We start from the raw sequence: 22448 nt of genomic DNA on the forward strand, positions 1-22448 counted from the left end.
GAAGATTAACCAGGGTTTGCTTAAGTAGTAATTGGTGAAATAAAGAATTATTTCACTTCCCTCACTCCTTTACTACTGCTACAACTGTGGTTAACTTCTCATGGAAAACGTCCATCCTTTGGCTTCACCCTGTTATCCCAGGTTGTTAACATCTTTTAAACCCCATACTATGGTGATTCATCAAATCATACCCTTCTTAGCATCTTCATTTTTTTAAAGTAACAACTTTAATTTTCATCTATATTATCACCTTGTATGCATCCATTAGTAGTCATTCCCCATCTACCCCCAACCCCTTTCCTAACCCTAGACGATCATTAGTCTACTATTTATCTCTATAGTTTTACCTATTCTATATATTTCATGTAAATGGAATTATACAATATATGGTTTTTTGTGACTGGTTTCTTTTACTTAGCATGGTGTTTTCAAGGTTCCTCCACACTAGTATGCATCAGTACTTCTTTCCTTTTTATGACTAAATAATATTCCGTTGTATGGATATACCACTTTTATAAAAACCCATTCAACCATTCATGGACATTTGTGTTGTTTCCACTTTTTGGCTCTTGTGAATAATCATGCTGTGAACATTCATGTGTGAGTGTCTGTATGGACATGTTTTCATCTATCTTTTGTATATACCTAGGAGTGAAATTGCCAGGTGATATATCATTCTGTTTAATCTTTTGAACAACTGCCAGGGTGTTTTCCCAAGTGACTGTATTTTACATTCCCATTGGTGCCAACATGTGTTATCTATCTTTTTGATTATTGGAATACTAGAAGGTGTGAAGTGGTATCTTATGGTTTTGATTTGTATTTCCCTAAGTGCTAATGATATTGAGCATCTTTTCATTTTTGCTTATGGCCATTTGTATATCAGCTTTGGAGAACTGTCTCTTCAGGTCAGTTCTCCATTATTTTAGTTGAGTTATTTATCTTTTTATTATTCAGTGGTAAGAGTTCTTTATATATTCTAGACCCAAATCCCCTAGCAGGTACATGATTTGAAAGTATTTTCTCCCAGCACCTTCAGTTTTGTGGTCCCTTACTGGTCTTCCATAACTACTCTGCCAATCTTCAATCCTTTATCCATTCAACCATATGATCTTTGCTACTGCTTTACCTTAGTAGAGTTAATGGGACAGATAGTCAAGGCAACTTTCTGGAAGACTTCTGATTTTTCATTATTCTCTAAACATACGTTATTCTTTTACAGTTAAGTGCCTTTGCACTTATCCCTTCTCCCTGGAATGCCCTTACTTAAATTTCTTGGTCTGGTAAACCCCTATTTATTCATAATGATCCATCTTAAATGGTAAGCGGTAAAACTGGAATTCCAGTTTCGGCCTAAACTCACATTCTTCCCACTACAGTTATGCAGTGGGTAATTCTGCAGAGTGAGACGTCTGAAAACAGTTTCTCCCATGGATCTGTTCTTTTGGCAGCTAATTTCAATGCCTTTTAAAGCTGGAATTTGTGTAACCTAGGCAGAGTTAGCAGCTTCTGCTCTACCCCTCTCTTAGCCCATCAATATCACCTATCAGTGAGATCCACAAGATCTAGAGTCTAATTCGTTGTTTCTGTCTGCGTATGATCTAGTGCTGGGGTACATGGTGAATGATTAATAAATGTCAATAGATTATAATTATTGTTATTTATTATTAATGTTATTATTATCATTGAAAGGGAGAATACATATAAAGAGCCTAGCCCAGTACCTGGCACAGAGGAAGTACTCAGTGCTTTTTACTGCTCTTATTGATATTGTTTATGGAATAAATGAATTTGGATAGCAGTTATAAGTCACTTTCACATATGCTTGCCTCATTAATATGTGAAACAATTTTGTGAGGTAGAAAAGGCAAGAATTACTATCCCCATTTTATAGATTGGGAAACTGAAGCTCAAGAAAGTTAGAAGGCTTGCCCCAATTCACTTGCCCACTAAGGGACAAAAACCGGGACTTGAACACAGGTTTTCTAAATGTAAATTTGTATTCTAATCTTGCTCTAAAATCTATTCTCTTTTTAATGTCTTTAAATATTAAGTTTTCACTGAATATAAGTATAAAAAGATATATTAAAGGCTAAAAGATAATTTGGCACGAATGATACAGTAAAGATTTTATTCTTAATAGAAATAACAGAATTACACAGAGTGTCTTCATGCCTGCCTTCCCTTCTTCTCTTCTCCTGTCAAAATGGGGGTGAATGGGGGGACCAAAGAGAAAAAAATGTTAACTGCCATTTGGAAACATCCCTGTTAGGACAAGGAGGCCATAAGTAGAGTACCATGTTTCAGCCTATCAAGCTTGAAAATGCCTCCCAGCTCCAGGTGTCTAGACGCCTAATGGATATTTTCTCATGTTAAGATTGGTGCCTATCAGATTGCTCTTCCATACTGTCCTCCATTTTACCTATTTATTTTCTCTGTTCAACTTTAGTTGTAAAGCCAATGACAGATTTGGTTGTATTGTCTCAAGTTATTATCTATGTAATAGACTGCTAAAGAAATGGCTTTTCTCAAGAGCCTATACAAATTAACTTGCATTGCTTTCCAGTGGGCTAGCTTCATGAAATACTTATCCTAAGGTAAACGTTTGGGTTGCTGATCATGTCATGTTGATGAACTGTACCCTATTAAAAAGTTTTATGATCATAAGATAAGCAACTTTTAAAATATATTATTAACATAAGAAAGGCATAATGATTTTAGAATAAGTTATATTTTATAAGAGAGGATCTTGAATAATCCAGATTGTTGAAGTTTCTATTAAAATGATACTTTTTATTTCTTTATTTCCATTTCCTGAATGTCACCTAGAATATAGAGAAATGAATATATAATTTTTCTTGGGGACAGTTCTTCAGGTACTCAGGTTAGGGTACAATAGGTTATTCTAATACTTCCAATTGAGTGTGTATCTTTAGTATATAAGTTGCAAGAGAGTCTACCATCTTTCCTTTTAGGCCAGTTTAGTGTATTATTACCCTGCTCTTTCAAATGAGTTTTTTTGTTGTTTTGATATTTAGCATGTTTTAAGTGATAGAGAGGACCAGTACATACCAACCGAGAGTTAAATATGCTCAAATACATACTTTCATTTCTGATTGTCTGTTGCTAGTATATAAAAATACTGTTTGTTACTGATTATTCATCTTGTATCTTGCAACCTTGAAAAACTGACTTATTAGTTCTAGAAGCTTTTTTGTAGATTCTCTAGGATTTTCTACATAGACAACCATTTTGCCTATAAATAAAGATAGTTTTATTTCTTCCTTTCCAGTATGATGCCTCTTATTTCTTTTTCTTGCCTTATTGCACTGGGTAGAAACTCCACAAAAATGTTTAATAGAAGTGATCAGAGTGTACATTCTTGCTTTGTCCTAATACTAGGGGGAATGCATTCATTCTTTTACCATTAAGGGTGATGTTAGGTTAGGTATAGATTTGAGGAAGTTTCTTTCTGTTCCTAGTTTGCTGAGAGTTTTGGCATTCTTTTTCAAATCAGAAATTGATGTTGGATTTTGACAAGCACGTTTTTGCACCTATTGAGATGATCTTATCATTTTTCTTTTTTAGTCTATTAATGTGAATTATATTAATTGATTTTTGAATGCTAAAGCAACCATGCATTATAGGAATAAACCCCACTTGCTCATGATATATTATCCTTTTTATATATTATTAAATTTGATTTGATAAAATAGGAATTTTTGCATCTATGGTCATGAGGGTCTTTGGTCTTAGTTTTCTTTGATTATCTTTGTCTGGTTTCAGTAGGATAATAATATCCTTGTAGAATGAATTGGGACATGTTTCTGCCTCTTAAGTTTCTGGATCTGTTTTTGTAGAATTGGTGTTATTTCTTCCTTAAATGTAAGGTAGAATTAACCAGTGAAAATTCAGTTTTATAGTATATATATGGTTACTCAGTTTATCTATTTGTTCTAGAGTAATTATTAGCAACTTGTGTCTTTCAAAGAATTTGTCCATGTCAACTGAGTTGTCAAATTTATTGGCATACAGTTGTTCGTATTTTCTTGTTATCCTTTTAATATTTGTAGAGTCTCTACTGATAACACCTCTCTCAATGCTGTTATTGATCATTTGTATTTTCTCCATTTTTTTCCCCCCTAATCAGCCTGGCTGGAGTTTTATCAGATGTATGAATCTTCTCAAAGAACCAGCTTTTGGTTGCTTTTTAAACATTTCTCTATTTTTCTGTTTTATATTTCATTCATCTCCACTTTGATCTTTATTATTTCCATTCTCCTGCTTAATTTGGAATTATTTTGCTCTGCTCTTTCTAGTGTCTTGAGGAAGCTGAGATCTTTCATCAGACTGATAATAGTCTTTGCTCTGAAATCTATTTTGTCTGATATTATAGTCATGCCAGGTTTCTTTTAATTCATGTTAGCTTGGCATATCTTTTGCCATCTTTTTACTTTTTATTTTTAACTAACATACAGTAAAACTGATTTTTAAAAATTGATCTATACATATGTGAGTTTTCACAGATGTACTCTTTCATGTAATCATCACCACAATTAAGATGCAGGACTGTTCTATTATCCTAACATACTCTCTTGTTACACTTGGTAGTCACACTCATCCCCACCTCTAAGCCCTGGATACTACTGATCTGTTTTCTGTCACTGTGTTTTTGTCTTTTGAGAATATTATGTAGATGACATCATACAGTCTGTGAGCTCTTGAGACTGGCTTCTTTTACTTTGTGTAATATCTTCGAGATCCATTTACTTTGTTTTGTGTATCAGTAGTCTATTCCTTTTTATTGTTAAGCAGTATTCCACAGTGTGGAACTTTGTGGGGTCTCTTTTTCCTGATCCTCCATCTCCACCATCTCCCCAGTACTTCCCAGTTCTGTAGGGCTCTCCTTATGGTCCTCTGGCCTGAAAGCTGGGACTTCATCTGATCAAAAATGATTCCTCTCAGAATTTTAGGAATTTGCTGTCACCACTGTTACCACTGTCACTGTTGCCGCCACCAGTGCCTTGGAATTGCCTGGGGATTGGGGCTCAGAGGAAAACAGAGGGAAAAAAGTGGAATGGATCTTTCTCCACTCCCTGTGAGCTTTCAGAATCCCTTTTCTTGCCCTTCCAGCCAGAAGTAGAGCTTTCTCAGTCTGCTCCCAGATGACTGCCTCCAGGTTATATGATGCCTTAAGTCCAGGCTCGGGTACACTGGGGGGAAAAGTAGGGAGTAGGGTGGGACTCAGCATGAGTTTTCTGTTCTGATTTCTTCTCCAATTCTTTTGTTTTCATTAACGTATTTTCTATTTATTTTTAAGCTTTGTGAGGTGGAACCTCACGCTTCTTCTAGAGCAAACTTTTTCCCAGCACTGAGACAAATCCTTTTGAGTTCTTTACCCAAAGCCCTAGCATTATGAGGTTACCAGTCTTGTGGTTTGAATAGGATCTGTTTGCAGCGTTTGGTGAACCTTGAAGAGTGTTCCCTGTACTCCTTTTAGGTGGTTCTTTCTCCCAGACAAATGCACTCATCAGTACTCATCTATATACTTGAGGGGGGATTGTTTTTAGATCTCCATAGCCCTCTCTCTGTGCGAGCTCCCCTCTTGTATTCTGCCCTACAAACCTAGCTGCCCTAAGACACTCAACCCTGGGAAAATGCTGGGCTTCGCCTGGGTTCCCACTCCCTGTACCTCTGGAAACTCCAGGCCATAAACAATCATGGGGCTCCGCTAACTTGTTTCCCCTCTTTCACAGATCCTCTCCTTCAACCAGCCTGAAACTATTATTTTTTATATATTTTGCCTGATTTTGAGTTGTTTCAAGAAGTAAGGTAAATCCACTCCCTGTTACTTCATCGTTGCTGGAAACAGAAATCCATGGGCTATACATTGACCCTTGAACAATGCGGGGGTTAGGAGTGCCAGCCCTCCATGCAGTCGGCTCTACGTATCCGCAGTTCCGCATCTGCAGATTCAGCCAATCGCAGATCGTGTAGTACTGTAGTATCAATATTTACTATTGAAAGAAATTCACATGTAAGTGGATCTGTGCAGTTCAAACCCATGTTGTTCAAGGGTCAGCTGTAATTAAATGCTAAATTTAATTGCAGACTCCAGATGCCTAAGTCTTTTAGAGATTTGGTTAGAGATAGCTTTACATAGGAGGTCAAATTTGAACTCGGCTTTGAAGGAGGGAGGATATTCTATGTGAAAAATAGAATAAAATAGCATAATTTAGCACAATAAATTGGCATAAGTAAAGGTACTGGAAAAGGAATAAGCCTGGGTTTTTACCAATGAGGTAGTCTGGAGAACCACCTGGTAAGATGGGTCAGCATACTTAGGGAAATAATGAAAAATAAGGTTGAACAGTTGAGTTGGAGCCAGATTAGAGAAGTCTTCAAAGCCTTATATAATGATATAATGCATTGATAGAAAGCCATTAGCAGTTTTTAAACTCCAAGCAGTGTTATATAATGAGAATAGAGTTTAATTAATATCTGTTCCTTTTCTGTCCTCTGAATGAAATGAACAGTGTCTCATAAAAACATGACTGTGGTGTTGCTTTGATCAAATACATTACATTTACTTAAAGATTGGAGTAAACCTATTCCTCTACCTTCTCTTCTTTTAGTTCCTTAATCTTTGTTCATAAAACAATTTTAACGTTAATAATTTTTATTGCTCTTCTTAGGATGCATTTCCTTTTTACTCCACTTCCTTTTCGAAATTACACTGATCAAAACTAGATAGAATCTGCTAGTAAGTTATTGCCAATGCAGAATTTAGTGGAAAGATTTGCTTATCAGATTACTTTTTAATATCTGAGAGTGTCATTCTACCTTTTTTTCCACAGTAGCATTATATTTATTTTGAAAGCTGTTGACATCCAACTAACTTTTGGTATACATTATTTGTAGCTCATCAGGTTTCTTTATTACAGTTGTGTAATGTCAGTGCATACCCTCCTCTGTTTTATTGTGACCATTTAAAAATTTATCAAACTCATTTAAAATGTTTAAGCCCTTCAGAGTATGACATACGTACCTCCCTCTATTTAATAGTATTTGAAGTTTAGATATATTAGGTAAATTTACTACAGAGAAGGGAAGAACTTTTTTTTTTTAAAGACCCTTTTTTTTAAGACCCTTTTTTTTTAATGCTTATTTTTTCCCTAAAAGGATGTGAAGAAGAAATAAAAACGAAGATATGGGGATGTTAATAGAAGAGGGAAAAGGAAATAATAAAGAAATTGAGAACAGACAACAATCCCCTCATAAATAGAACCCAAGGCTCAGAAAAAATAGAAAAATAGAGAACTAAGATAAGGATTGAGCTAGAAAGAAGTTGAGTTTAAAGCAGTAGAAACAGTTTAAAGATACTCCAAAAAGACTAATGGGAAACTTTGGGCAATTTTGCATAAAACACAGCTGTATCTGTATATCGTGGATTAGCATGCAGAAATAGACAAAAATGTTTATAGAATTCTGGCAAGAGGAATCAGTAAAAATTTGGTGGAAGAAAATGATTTTATAATAAAAGGACACATTTTAAGTGTGCAAGGTATCTTCAAGAATCTTCCTAGAGTTAAATAGGGGGAAAGATTATAACAGTGAAAGCAAAAGGTACATGTACAGAGGGCAGATGAGACTTGTGGAAGAGAATGACCCCCCTTTTCTTATTTTTAAATTTTTAATTATTTTTATATTTTCCATTATTTTTACATTTTCCTGGACACGCTACGCAGCATGTGGGATCTTAGTTCCCCGACCAGGAATCAAACCCGCACCCCTTGCATTGGAGGTGCAGTCTTAACCACCAGGGAAGTCCCCCCTGCCCCACTTCTTTTCATGTGTACATTCTTCACAAGATTAGAGTATAAAAGTTGTTTAGAAAGACGACTGTGTACTTCTGTACGACAAAGTATGTTGTAGAGGAACTTGAGTTTTTTTCTCTTTAGGCACAGCTGGGATAGTACAGATAACAACATGCAAACAAGATATTTAGGTCTGTATGAAAACAGTCTGAATTGACAGATCTTATTTGGATAAGGACAGCAATAATCAGGAATAAAATTAGCAAATATGGAATTGGATAGTGGGATTATTTGTGCATCTGAAAACAAAGGTTATGAAATGTATAGAAAGGGAAACTACTTTATATGCAGTGAAAACAAATGCAAAACCTCTCAAAAGCAGACAATTTGCCAAAGGTAGATAAATTAAGCTTAGGATAGAAAATACTCAGAATGTGATAAAAGTGGTCTAGGAGCCTCAGCTTCCTTTCTGTGGGGATGCCAGATCATACTGAGAATGGTTAGAGGATTTATTTTTAATAGTGCAAACGGAAGAAAAATGATCAAATCTGTGAAGAGGGTAAAAGCTCCTGGTGTCTTAGCTGAACTGTTGAGATTTTGAAGATTGAGTACAAACCTCAACAAGCAGTTTTAATGGAATATGGACCAAATGAGAAATGACACAGGTAATGATACAGGAAACATTAGCCATGCCTTTTTTCAAAGGGGAAAAGAAGGAATAATATATAGTAGGAAAGAAGCCTACTGACATTACTCAGTTCTCAATATAAAATATTTGTAGGAATATTTTAAAGGCAGGAGGGCCAGCAAATGAGCCTAGAAGGTTTTGGGGGGTTTTTTTAGTGGAAGAAAAGAACTGATTAGATACAATCATTGCTTTTGACTGAAGAAGCCATGATTGCCTTTCAAAGATATTATCTACACATACCTTAGAGAGGAAGATTCAAAAGTTATTTGCTGAATAAAAATAAAGCAAGGTGGCATACTGTACCTAGTTTCATCTGATGGGTATCTTGACATCTCTTTTTTTTGCCAGTACCCAAGGTATGATAAATTTCCCAAGATAAACTATATGCTTTAACTTGCCAGTAGCTATTAAAACTTTAAAAATATATATTGTTTAAACCAACAATTCCACTTCTAGGAGTATCTCCCACAGATCTACTCACACAAGTAAGTATATGTACAAGGAAGATCATTGCAGCATTGCTTGTAATAGCAAAAGTTGAGAGACCAAAAGTGAGGAATGGATGAATAATTATGGTAGGCCCCAAACCCCATGAAATTCTGTGCATCCACTAAAAAGAATGAAGTAGATTTGTGTGTACTGAGACAGAGAGCTGTCCGTGTTACGCACTCAGGTGAATTTTAAAAATGCGTAACAGGGGACTTCCCTTGCGGTCCAGTGGTTGAGACTCTGCGCTTCCACTGCAGGGGTGCAGGTTCTATCCCTGGTTGGGGAACTAGGATCCTGCATGCTGTGCAGCCCAGAGGGTCCCCCCTCCCCCAAAAAGATGCATAACAGTAAGTGTAGTATCCTACTTTAAAAACTCCTATGCACATATGTGTAGGAAGTGGCCTGGAAGTATATATACTAAACTGTTAACAGTAGTTACTCTTAGTGGTGGACTTTAGTTTTCTATTTTTATCCTTCTGTATTTTTACAGCAAACATATATCTAAATTTTTTAAACCTGAAATTTATCTGAAGGAGAAAAAAGCCAAGCCCTTGGGAGCCAACCTTTCCCCCCCAAACCCTGGTTCAATTCCTCTTCTCTCATCTTAGCCTGTACAGTTTACCACAAATAAGCACTATAGGCACAATTTATTTTATTATTGAGAGTAGGTTCACAAATAAAGTTCCTGGTTTCTAGTTAGCTTGTTACAAAATTCAAGTTCTACATGTTGTTGTTGTTCTTAATACCAAGTGGTGGCTTCTGGGTAAAGTCTGGTTTTGTTTGGTCAAGCATTAAATGAACACTTGTTAAGTGCCAGCTATGTGCCCAGCACTGGGGAATTCAAACATCCTAGTCCCTCAGCTCTTCTACCTGATGGTTTCCTCCTCCTCAATGGCTTGGCCATCCCATCCCCAGCCCCAGTGGTTGCATTCAGGACTTCCCAATTCTCGTATGCTCACCTACGTTTGAAAGGCAAATCCCCTTAAACTTACTGCAATTTAGACTCCACATGTGAATTTTCAAAAAGCCACTTCCTACCTTCTCCATGAAAATAGTTCCCTAAAGTGGACATCTCTTTTTACCTCTACTTTTCTAAATAGCAGGAACAGGAGATGATTTAGCAATGGAAAAAGGAAAATATTGAGGGGGTGCGGGGGTGGGGAAATGTTTGTGTTTACAAAGGAAAAGGGGTATTTGTGAAAGAGTTGATATTTGTGAACAAAAACATATGTCAATCACTGTTGGAGAGAGGAAAATATGATACATAATCCTGTTCTAAAGTATATGTATAATGTATAAATATTTTTGGAGTAAAAATATTTATATCTCTCTCCAGAGAGAAAGTGGCTGGATCACATTATCTCTTTGAAGTTCTAGTTCTGTAGATTCAAGCATTTTCTTTAAAAAGCAATTTAAAAATTATGAGGAGAAGATGTTTAGACTAAGATTTATATTATACATATGTGCAGGATCACTATTTCTGAAACTGCATTCTTCAGTATGTCGTGCCTTTTGCTTCTTAAATCTATGAAACACGACTTTAAATAAAAGTTTTATTTGGGGTCATTAAAATAAGAAGGGAATAGAATAATCCTTGCTATTAGTTCTTGTTGTATTACATTATTATATTACATTATATTATTAGAAAGTAATTTGTAGGACTTCCCTGGTGGTGCAGTGGTTAAGAATCCTGCCAATGCAGGGGGACACGGGCTCGAGCCCTGGTCTGGGAAGATCCCACGTGCCGCAGAGCAACTAAGCCCGTGTGCCACAACTACTGAGACTGTGCTCTAGAGCCCACGAGCCACAACTACTGATCCCGCATGCCACAACTACTGAAGGTTGTGCACCTAGAGCCGGTGCTCTGCAGCAGAGAGAAGCCACCGCAATGAGAAGCCTGCTCACCGCAACGAAGAGTAGCCCCCACTTGCCACAACTAGAGAAAGCCCGTGCGCAGCAACGAAGACCCAACACAGCCATAAATAAACAAACAAACAAGTAAATTTAACTAATAAGAACCTGCTGTATATATTAAAATAAATAAACAAAAGTAATTTGTATGAGTATCTTCTTGATTTTTTATAACAGTACATTTCCATTTTTGAAACTACAGACTCCATCTTGCAAAAATCTTTTTTTATTCTCCATTTTTTATTGTGATAAAATATGCATATCATAAAATTTACCATCTTAACCATTTTTAAGTGTACTGTTCAACAGTATTAAATACATTCATAATGTGCATCTATCACCACCATCCATCTCCAGAACTCTTTCCTTCTTCACAAACTGGAACTAATTCTGCACATGGGAAAATAAAGTGTACATGGTAATTATTTTTCAAAATACTGTGAAAGCCAATGGTTCTATAAATAAGTGAATGTATATACCCTTTCCTTATTTTTTCTTAATCCAAATTAATCTTAATTTCATCTCTTTTCTACAGTGAGTTAAATATATATTGCCACATATCAAGTAAGCTGTTCAGTTTTTTTTCTTCTTCTGAGTCATTATTCTACTGGCTTTATGTTCCAAATATATTCCCCACACATTAATACGTCAAGAGAATTCTAGCACACAGAGATCTGTATTCCCATTTTACCTTGCCGAGCAGCTCATCTCATGTTCTTGTTGTAGGGGTTTGACCAGCTCCGACTTGAAGGGTTGCTCTGTGACGTGACCCTGATGCCAGGGGACACAGATGACGCCTTCCCTGTGCACAGAGTCATGATGGCCTCTGCTAGTGATTACTTCAAGGCTATGTTCACAGGTAGCTTGCCTTTCCAAACTCTGCTTCCACGTTAAAACAGTATGAAAAAAAAATATGTGTTTAAATCCTTGTATTGGTGAAGGAAGATTCAGTTCTTTTGGTCAGTGTCTTTAGAAGAAGAGTTTCAAAAGGAATAGACACCCAGTATGTACAGTTGTGGGTGGCCCTTTTTTAACCTGGAAAACGGATGTACCTTTCTTATTCTTCTGTCCACTTTTATCTCATAGCTTTGCTTTCCCAGACATATCTGAATGGGCCATCAGAGACTTATACAATCCCCACTAATACAATCTCTAATCCATCAAAAGATCTGAAGTGACAGGAGAACATTTTGGAGGCACTTGCATCGCATAGCACCTCCATTAGTACAGAGATATTCCTTTTTAAGTACTCTCTTTTAACTGTAAAATATGCAGAAACCTGACTGATACAAATGCTACACAGAATAAAACTCCCCTGATTTTATCATATCTAGTTAGCAGCAGAAGCGAGTTTGACCTTAATTAAATTATCCACGGTCATTTAATGGAGTGTCTTTTTATTTAAGGTGGAATGAAAGAACAAGATTTAATGTGCATTAAGCTTCATGGCGTGAGCAAAGTCGGTTTAAGGAAAATTATTGATTTCATTTACACTGCAAAGCTTTCTCTTAACATGGACAACCTTCAAGACACACTGGAAGCTGCCAGTTTTCTACAGATTCTGCCGGTTTTGGACTTCTGCAAAGTATTTCTCATATCTGGGGTAAGACACTTTCAAATCAAATCTTTTCCTGTGGTGGACTCCGTCGTAGCCTGTTTAGAGTAGACTCATGAATCTGTTGTATAGACGTGAAACTCTGGCCATTAGAGACAGGTGTCATGTCGTATATGACCTAGAAGCAGGTCGATGGGAAAATAGTACAGGTGCACTTTTAGAAAATAGAATCATTTAAGAAAAGCCTTCTGTGTAATCAAATGACATTAGACAGTAATAGTGTTTGATAACGATATATTCCTTAACCTGTTTGATAACGTTACATATTATAATTTGGTTCTATTCACCTTAATGATTTTATACAAACAGGTTTCTTAAATGGAATTCTGTGGGAAAGTAATCTGAGGGTCTATAAGTCTTTTAAGGTAGACTCAGTCATTTTTTTCTTCCTTTAAATATGGGAGTTGGATCTTGAGAAGAACTAACATCTATGTGTAAATCTGTAAGGATATGAGTCTTGATTCTATAGAGACACATCACCTACCGAGTCATTTTCAGCCTTTTTTAATGAATAAGAGAGGGTACATACAACCACCAATCAGTGAACTACTTACAGTCACCCGGTTCCTGAGGACAGTGCCTCATTTTAGTTGAGACCCTTAAATTAATAACACTTGATGCTTACACTTATCAACTCTTAACATTGCTTTACACTGATCTTAGCAATACGTGGTTGTCCTGAGCCAAACTAGGTTCAGTGCCATAATTTCCTTGGAACTAATCACTAACCATAGACACTGTTGACCTGTTGTACTTATCACTTAAGATATCCGTTGTGATCAGTTCCTTAGTTTGAAAGAAAAGAACCAAACTGGGTAAACCATGATTTGTGGAGTTATAAAAATACACACGTCAAAATAACAGTACTAAAAAACAATTTTGTTCTAGATAACTCTATTTAAAGCAAGTTTATTTCAAGATGATATCATAGTAATTTTGCGATATTGACAAATTTCCTGTAGTTAGAATGTTGGTTCCTTAACCTCCTTGAAGCATTTATTATAACTGTATGTTTTTGCCCTTTTGAAAATTTCTTCATTTTTATCAACACTCAGTATTGTCTTAAAGGTTATTTTTTCATTCGTAGTGTCTCTGCAGATATCCTAAAGCCCATTTCTAAAGGAGAAGAGACATGTCCCTGAAAAAGCTTACTTGTGCTATAGTTTACACCAGCACTCTTCGTTTTAGAACTGTCTTGCCTATGAGCTTTGAGGAAACACCTCTTTTCTTAGTACCATCCTATTTACTTGTCTTTCATCCTGTTTGCTTAGGATGTCTATGTGATTTTACGTTGGAAATCTTCCCTCTCAGAATCCATGCTAATTTTTGAGAAAAGTTGGTGGATGATTAGTTTAAGGATTATATAAAATCCAACTTTTCCTTTATCCTTCTTTCATGCATTCCATATCTTAGTTAAATATTCAGGCTTACTCTATTACCCCTTTCCTTCTCAGCAGTCAAATGAATCAGGAAAAACAGTAGCCCTGGGTGCCTTTCCTATGTATAAGAACTGAAAGTTTCAAGATAATATAAATATTTTTCAAAGGTAGATTTGTTTTTATTTCTCTCACAAGCTAAGTTATTTTAGGTAATTTTAAAATATAACAGTCTCATGATTGTGTGCTTAACCCAAATGTTTTGAGGAAATAGGTTTATGTTTTTAATGATATAGTAGGATTATAGTTCATATAACCAAAACACTACTTGGGTTTGAGCTTCTAGAAAGAAAAATTAGCTTCGAACACAGTTCTTTTGTATCCGTACTTAACCATTTGTGTGGATGGAGAGGAGCAGTAGTACATAAAATGTGACTCAGTAAATCATCCACAAAGCATTTATATGTGAATTTTGAATGATAACTTTCAATATGATACTAATTGACAGATACACACTACTATACATAAAATAGATAACTAATAAGGACCTACTATATAGCGCAGGGAACTCTACTCAGTACTCTGTAATGACCTACATGGGAGAAGAATCTAAAAAAGGGTAGGTATATGTATAACTGATTCACTTTGCTGTATACCTGAAACTAACACAACATTGTAAATCAACTGTACTCCAATAAAACTTTTTTTAAAATAAAAATTAAGGGCTTCCCTTGTGGTGCAGTGGTTAAGAATACACCTGCCAGTGCAGGGGACACGGGTTCGAGCCCTGGCCCGGGAAGATCCCACATGCCGCGGAGCAATTCAGCCGGTGCGTCGCAACTACTGAGCCTGCGCTGTAGAGCTCACGTTCCACAGCTACTGAGCCCGCATGCCACAACTACTGAAGCCCATGCACCTAGAGCCCATGCTCGGCGACAAGAGAAGCCACCGCAATGAGAAGCCCGCACACGGCAACGAAGAGTAGCCCCCGCTCGCCACAACCAGAGAAAGCCCGCGCACAGCAACAAAGACCCAACACAGCCAAAAATAAAAATAAATTAAAAACAAAATTTAAAAATAAATAAATAAAATTTAAAAATTAAAATGAACAACTCTATATTGCTTTAAAAAAAAAAAAGAAACAGTCAATAATAAAGCCCCACTTGCCTTTGGTGCGATAGAGAAATCAGTTTTCTCTAAGGGAGCATCAGACTTAATAGAACAAGAGCCCCTCCCCTCCGACCTTTGCCTTCCTTTGCAGTAATACTTTTATCTTAGGGTTGTAATTAGTATTAGAGTTTATAGTATCTGGTACTTTTGTTCTCGCTGTGTGATTTTCTTGGTAGTTATAGAAAAGAGGAGCATGCAAAGAAAACAGAAGGATGACAGTGAAGGATATAAAGCAGAGTAGGTAAAATTTTCTATAAAAGTAAAAACATTTACTGTCATATATCATGGAGATAATGGAAATTTACCTTTGTTTAGTTACATACCTACAAAAGTTGCATTCGTTTTTGTCTTATGACACTGCATAACTACAGCATGCTAAATCCCTTGCAAGCCATTCCCTGATTTACAAACAGGTTGTAGTCAAATGTTTCGTTTATCATTTGTTTGCCATTTGGAATTTGTAACATCTAGCGTTTTCCCCACATTATTACTGTTATGGAGGGTTACAGGCTAGCCCGTAAAACCCACTTTAATGTAAGGTTGCTGAAATAGATCATTTGTAATTGAGGTGGAAATATTACAATTTAAATTTAGTTATACAGAATAAACAGAACAGAATGAAGGTAAGCAAGAAACCATTTTCTTTTTTACATAAAAGCATATTTAATCCGAGAATGAAGCTGCCCCTGTGCTTTAGACTCGGTGTAGTCTTTCTTTAAACTCATTTTTTTAAAGTGCTTTTTAAATTTTTCTCGATACAGGTCTATCATTGGTTCCACCTGTACATTTATTGTCACTGGTCAGGTTGGGGAGATCACAGTGAAGTGTAGAGAAATATACTGAGGTGACTGGGGTAAAGAAGAGTGGGAGACCTTGGAAAACAAGGGAGGTGCATTTGTGGGAGAAAAGGCAACAGTGAAAGGAATCAGAAGAAGTTATTAGAAAAGACAGCTTCTTTTGCTATAATGTGACGATAGCAGCAGCAAGCTTTGGGAATGTTCTTTTTGACGTAAGGGTTTCCTGTATAGTACCTATATTTCACATTCCTTCTTTAATCGAAATTGGATTTATCCATTAAGATTAATTAACATGTCTTTCCGGGTACTGCTCTTGGGGAAGTTCAATGCAAATGAAAGAAAAAAATGGTATAGATAATTTTACAACGAGTCAAAGCTTTTTCCCTCCCCACCAAACCAATCTTGTTTTCCTTATTGCTAAGGCTGATATTCAGTAAGTAGTACCCAGATACCGGTTGTTTATGGTCGAGCACCTATTCTGATTAGTTGGTACTCAAATATTCTAAATATCATCCCTGCATATAACTTTAACCAGCCCATTCTTGCCCATCTGCCATCTGGGACTCTGTAGGGAAAGAAGAATCTCAGCCTGGGCCTAAACCAATTTACGCCCCCAAAGTCCACTGTGATCACTAATACTGCAACCAGCAGGGGAAGTGCATTCAAAGTGCAAAGGAATAAGAAAATTGGATTCCCCAAGCTGGACACACCATCAGTATTCACCTCGAATGGCACTCATCATATGAAGAGAGACAGGACTGGGAGAGAAAGGCTTTAGTTTTCTTATCATCCCTTTGTTCTTCTTACCAAGAGGTCCCTTCCTTGTGTCCTGTGATGTTCTCACCTGTGGAAGGAGGCCCAGGAAAAGATGCCTGTTATATCCTCGACCCCCGAAAGTAGCTTGTTTGATTTCTTCCCAGTCTTTTTCTGTGGACGTGCTTTCTCTCTCTGCATTGATTGTACTTGATGTCAGGCTGTCGTTTTAATAAACTAGATAGTGCTAAGGAGAATTTGGTACATTGAATATCTGAGGAGTCCCCCCAAATTTGCCAGCTGATTTCTTAGTGTTTGCTCTCTCTTTGAGAGTACAAACGCAGATACTCATTTGCTTTTTTTTCCTAAATGGGAATTTATTTGTATAAGACACTGAATTTCAGCAACATAACATCACAGATTGCTGCTGAAAGCTGTCATTAAAGTATCAAATTATGTTAGTCACAGCGTTTAGGTACATCAGGTGTGATTCGAACAATTTAATATTGCAGCAGTGAATACCAGGATGTTAATGACAATTGAGAATTATGATGCTTAGAACTGCCTTTAGGATGACCATGAAGGTTGCTTGATTACAGTAGAATAATTTATAGTAATTTATATCAAGGAAACTCAAATGTACACTTGATTATTTTTAAAATAATGTCATTGGTTCTCATAAGCAGTTGAGAAATTTTGTCCTTTTTTGCTTCTCTATCCTTTAAAACTCTAATATAATTATTTGGCTTAACTTCTGTAATGACTCTTTGGAATTTTGGCCAGGGTGTATATTCAGATGAAATTAGAGTTCTTTCTACTTATGAGTTTGGTTTTTTTAATAAGCTTTAAATTCATGTTTTATATTTTTAAATGTAATGTATTCTATTATGTACATGAATTGCATTGTATGTTATATTAATGTACATATTCATTATTTAATATTGTCTAGGCTAAGTGTTCAGGACTGTGCAAGCTGAAGCACTTTTAAAAATCATGAGTGAGAATGCATTAAAATGAACTGTAATTGAATAATCCTGTATCTTTCCAAAAATTGTTTACTGCTATTCCATCATTTTTGATCTGTTTATATTGTTAACTGTTATTCTAGACTGTGCTTCTACAATCCCTATAGTCTACAATTAATTTTTTTAGCTTTGATTACATGCACTTCATACAAATTAATTTCCTATTACATAATTTTCTTATCTGAGTCTCATTTAAAATTAATAAGGTTCTAGTAATTTGCTATGTTAATTCAGCAGATATTCTATTTTTAGTTGTATCTATCATCACGTCTTTAATTTTTATATTGCTGATAATCGTAGTATTTAACCTTTGCTATATACCCACAGTGTGGTAGCTCTTGTACATGAGCTATAGAAAATACTTAGTCTTTCTATCAAGAAGATGACAATTCAGAAGGTTATGAAATACCATTCTCTGGTGATTTTTTTTGTTTGTTTTTTTGCGGTACGCGGGCCTCTCACTGTTGTGGCCTCTCCCATTGCGGAGCACAGGCTCCGGACGCGCAGGCTCAGCGGCCATGGCTCACGGGCCCAGCCGCTCCGCGGCACGTGGGATCTTCCCGGACCGGGGCACGAACCCTGTCCCCTGCATCGGCAGGCGGACTCCCAACCACAGGACTTCCACCAGGGAAGCCCTGGTGATTTTTTTTTTTTTTTTAAAGAAAGAGTAGGCAGCTATCTATATCGACTAAGTAGTCTGTCAAGGATTTTCCAGTCCTGTGCATCTGTATATCTGATATATAGAAGGGATTTTCCAAATGCCCTTAAATACAAGGTAGGTTTTTTTTATCCTGTTGTTTTAGTAACTCTTTTCTTATTGAATGAAACTGAAGAAGGAAAGAGGAAGGATCTAAATACCTTGATCCCAGTTCTAAATTACACAGTTTGGTTTCTGTTAATCTTGGTTTTGTATTATATGCTATAAATTTAGATTTAAATTTGGTGACTAACAACCAATGCTATCATTTTGCCCATTTAAAATATACATTCTTTTTGTTTTTATTTGTAATCATATCAGTAATGATAAGAATTTGCATACTTAGGAAATATACTTGTGTTTTCATCAACTTTTGCTTATCTATATTAGCAAACATCTTCAAAAATGAGAATTGGGACTTCCCTGGCGGTCCAGTGGTTAAGACTCCGCATTTCCACTGCAGGGGGTGTGGGTTCAATCTCTGGTTGGGGAACTAAGATCCTGCATGTTGTGTGGCATGGCCAAAAAAACAGTGAAAATTACCCTTGCTCTGGGGAAGGACTATGTCTTACTTACCTTATAAAGTGGATCTACTACCCCAAACAGGAATCCCTTACACCTGTGGTGATCTGAGCAATGAGGCTTTAACTGTAACTTCATTTACACAACTTAAAATTGTATGAGACACCAACCTGCCACTCCTAAAAGTGGATTAAAATGTATTTTTTATTATTAACCAAGGTACTGAACAGTATTAAACTGTGGATTTCAAAAGGCCCATAATTTGTTAATTTCTTTTTCCTGGTTCTTTTGTGTTACAGTTTATTTTAGGTATTTTTAAATACATAGCTATTAAGTATAATAACCATTTAAAATTGTTGATGATTTTTGTGAAGCAAATAGGATGCTTAAAAGAGTTCAAATTCTTCTTGAGTAATAAATCTGAAAATAGCAGCATGTGTGTGCGTGTGTTGGCCTTAGAGCTTTCAGTGGTATTATATCATAACTGGGCTGTTACTTTATGCAGAGGGGTCATTTCAGCTTTTCAATAGAAAGATGATAGAAGGATCAACCAATTTTCTCTTAAGCATCTGCCAATCTGTTAATAATACAGTTGCATCAATGAGGTTTATGTAACATTTGCGAACACACACCCTGACAAAATTAAGAAAAAAACATTTGAATCCTTTGCCTTTGACCTGTCTCTATGTTTGTATACACACACACACACACACACACACACACACACACACACACACACGACATTTGTATGGTAGGCTTGTTTTTGTGACTTATGCTTTACATAATATTTGCTGATATGATTTTCCTATTTTCATTTTTGACCAATCATTTATTAGAGCACTGAAAAGACTTCCTGCTGAAGATAGGCCTCTCCATAGCTTCTCTCCTTTTCATGCCTCCCGTTTTTGGTATATTTTACTCTGTGCTGGGGAAATCTCGGGTGGCTAAAGTGGACTCCAGGCAGAGCTACAGTATGCTGAGAGTAAGAGGGTGGCTAAGGAAAACTATGGTGCCAGCCAACAGCATACATACCAAAAACTAAACAAAAGGAATGATTTGATGTAGAAACACCCATTCCAGCCCTCAAGAAAGTGATTTCCTTGCTTCTGTTTCTACATACATAATATGGAGAATAACTTCACCCTAGGAATAATGGTCCTATTAAATTATCTTCACTATAAGCAATAACTTTTGAAGGAATCAAAATGAATCATAGTGATGAATGATGCCTGTTGACATGAAAGAGACATTTAGGGATCGGGTACCAGAGTTTTTCTGTGTGTGGATCTGCTAGCTGAGTTACTTTTAAGAATCATGACTGAAAAGTGGATTGAGATGGTTCATAATAGAATAAATTTCTATTTTTCCAGAACTTCCATCTGGCCAGAATTTTCTTAGTATTTGGGTGGGGGTGGTGAGGATACATTTTGAGGAGAGAAAAGTAATGATTTTGGCCATAGTCAAGTTATACCATTGTTTTCTTAGAGTAACTTTCAATCTACTGACTTGGAATGAGCATTTTCTTTTAGTCACCTTTCTATTGGATTAGGTAAGGGTGGTTTGTGAATTCCCTTTAAATCGTTAATATATGGAGAAAGGAAGCTTTATTTGCATCTATATAGACAGTAAAAAGCATATTTACTCTTACTCTAGTACGCGTATTTATGTATCCAGGCGTGAGTGCCATGAAAGTAGTTGGGTTTTAATTTTTTGTAATTGGCTTAATAGGTCACTTTAGACAATTGTGTCGAAGTTGGGAGGATTGCCAACACCTACAATCTGACAGAAGTGGATAAATACGTTAACAGTTTCGTCTTGAAGAATTTTCCTGCGTTGCTGAGCACCGGGGAGTTCCTGAAACTCCCTTTTGAACGTCTTGCCTTTGTGCTTTCCAGTAATAGCCTTAAGCACTGCACTGAACTTGAGCTCTTTAAGGCTACCTGTCGCTGGCTACGCCTGGAAGAGCCTCGGATGGACTTTGCTGCAAAATTAATGAAGAACATACGATTTCCACTGATGACACCACAGGAGCTCATTAATTACGTGCAAACCGTGGATTTCATGAGAACTGACAACACGTGTGTGAATCTCCTCTTGGAAGCCAGCAATTACCAAATGATGCCGTACATGCAGCCAGTGATGCAGTCAGACAGGACTGCCATTCGGTCTGACACCACTCATTTGGTTACACTAGGAGGAGTGCTGAGGCAGCAGCTGGTTGTCAGCAAGGAATTGCGCATGTATGATGAAAAGGCTCACGAGTGGAAGTCCTTAGCCCCCATGGATGCCCCAAGGTACCAGCATGGCATTGCCGTCATTGGAAATTTCCTGTACGTCGTTGGTGGACAGAGTAATTATGACACAAAAGGAAAAACGGCAGTTGATACAGTCTTCAGATTTGATCCTCGATACAATAAGTGGATGCAAGTTGCATCTTTAAATGAAAAGCGCACCTTCTTCCACCTAAGTGCCCTCAAAGGGTACTTGTATGCAGTTGGTGGGCGAAATGCAGCTGGTGAACTGCGTAAGTGTGTGCACTTCTATTAAGCATAGAGACTCATTTCTTTACCCCCAGATTCTTTTCAAACCATAAAATAAGCAGTTTTGTAACATCAAAGACCAAAAAATGTAGCCAGGATTTTATTTTAAACTGTTTTTCTTAGAAAATATCAGAGACCATCTGTACGCCTTATCTGGGCATACACTGTTGGCCACACTACAAATTATTATCTTACAAATATATCAGTATGTTGCAGAATGTTTTACTTGTGCAATATCTATGGTTTTCATCTTGAAGGTTCAACCAAAAAGTGTGTTCTGCTAATTTAAATTCTAATAGTATCTTGGACAGAGGTCTGGCATGTTCCCTCATTTTCCATTTTAAAAGCCCACATAATATTTTACTGAACAGGTTAACATTCTTCCTTACAGAGCACGGACTTTTATAGTTGCTTCTTTTACGTAATCTGTTACCTACAACAGGCCACAGAGTAAGATGATTTTCTTATCTACTAAGTGTTCAGAGTTCAATATTATCCAGAGTTTATTTACTGTGAGTATTATGATAGATAACTATTAGCCTCAAAAATCATTCTCTCTTGGTGAAATACGAAACAGTTTTCTTCGCTGTAAACTGATCTGGTAAGCTTTATGATTTGATGGTCCCTTCTTGGTCTTCCTAATCTAAGATCAGCGACAAGTACAGTTAACATAGACCAATACTTTGGCTACATAAATTAACACTAATTTTGTTATTTTAGATAAAATTGGAGCAAGGTGGCTGTCCAAGAAGTCAGAAAGACCACATTTTATGTCATGTCTTACATACCTGTCATTACCATCATTGTTTGGTAACAATGGGTAACACCCATCTTCCTTTATTCTCTGTTAGAAATAGAGTCCCTGTAGTTGAATGGTATTCCAGGTTCCATAGTGCTGGGGAAGTTTAAAATATTGGCATTGGCTCTGGATAAGTTCAGAGTAATTATCAGAATCTTTTTCTTCAGTATTCTAAAAAATAAAAGGTAGTCTGATGGATTTCAGAATAAGCAGTTTATTGGAGACAAAAAGAGCTGCTCTCAGCTCTTA

The 22448-nt window shown here is 36.6% G+C and overlaps 1 protein-coding gene across 7 annotated transcripts in view; it reads left to right on the forward strand.

The window, feature by feature from the left end:
• The window catches only part of KLHL13 (kelch like family member 13), a 187992-nt gene that overhangs the window by 154216 nt on the left and 11328 nt on the right, over positions 1-22448 (forward strand). For all 7 annotated transcript variants that reach the window (XM_059049666.2, XM_067023227.1, XM_059049664.2 and 4 more), the window contains 3 exons: positions 11632-11764; positions 12312-12508; positions 20589-21384. In XM_059049666.2, coding sequence (XP_058905649.1) covers positions 11632-11764; positions 12312-12508; positions 20589-21384 — 1126 coding nt within the window. The remainder of the gene's footprint in view (positions 1-11631; positions 11765-12311; positions 12509-20588; positions 21385-22448) is intronic.

Source organism: Kogia breviceps, chromosome X (assembly GCF_026419965.1).
Source record: "Kogia breviceps isolate mKogBre1 chromosome X, mKogBre1 haplotype 1, whole genome shotgun sequence".
Taxonomy (NCBI): Eukaryota; Metazoa; Chordata; class Mammalia; order Artiodactyla; family Physeteridae; genus Kogia; species Kogia breviceps.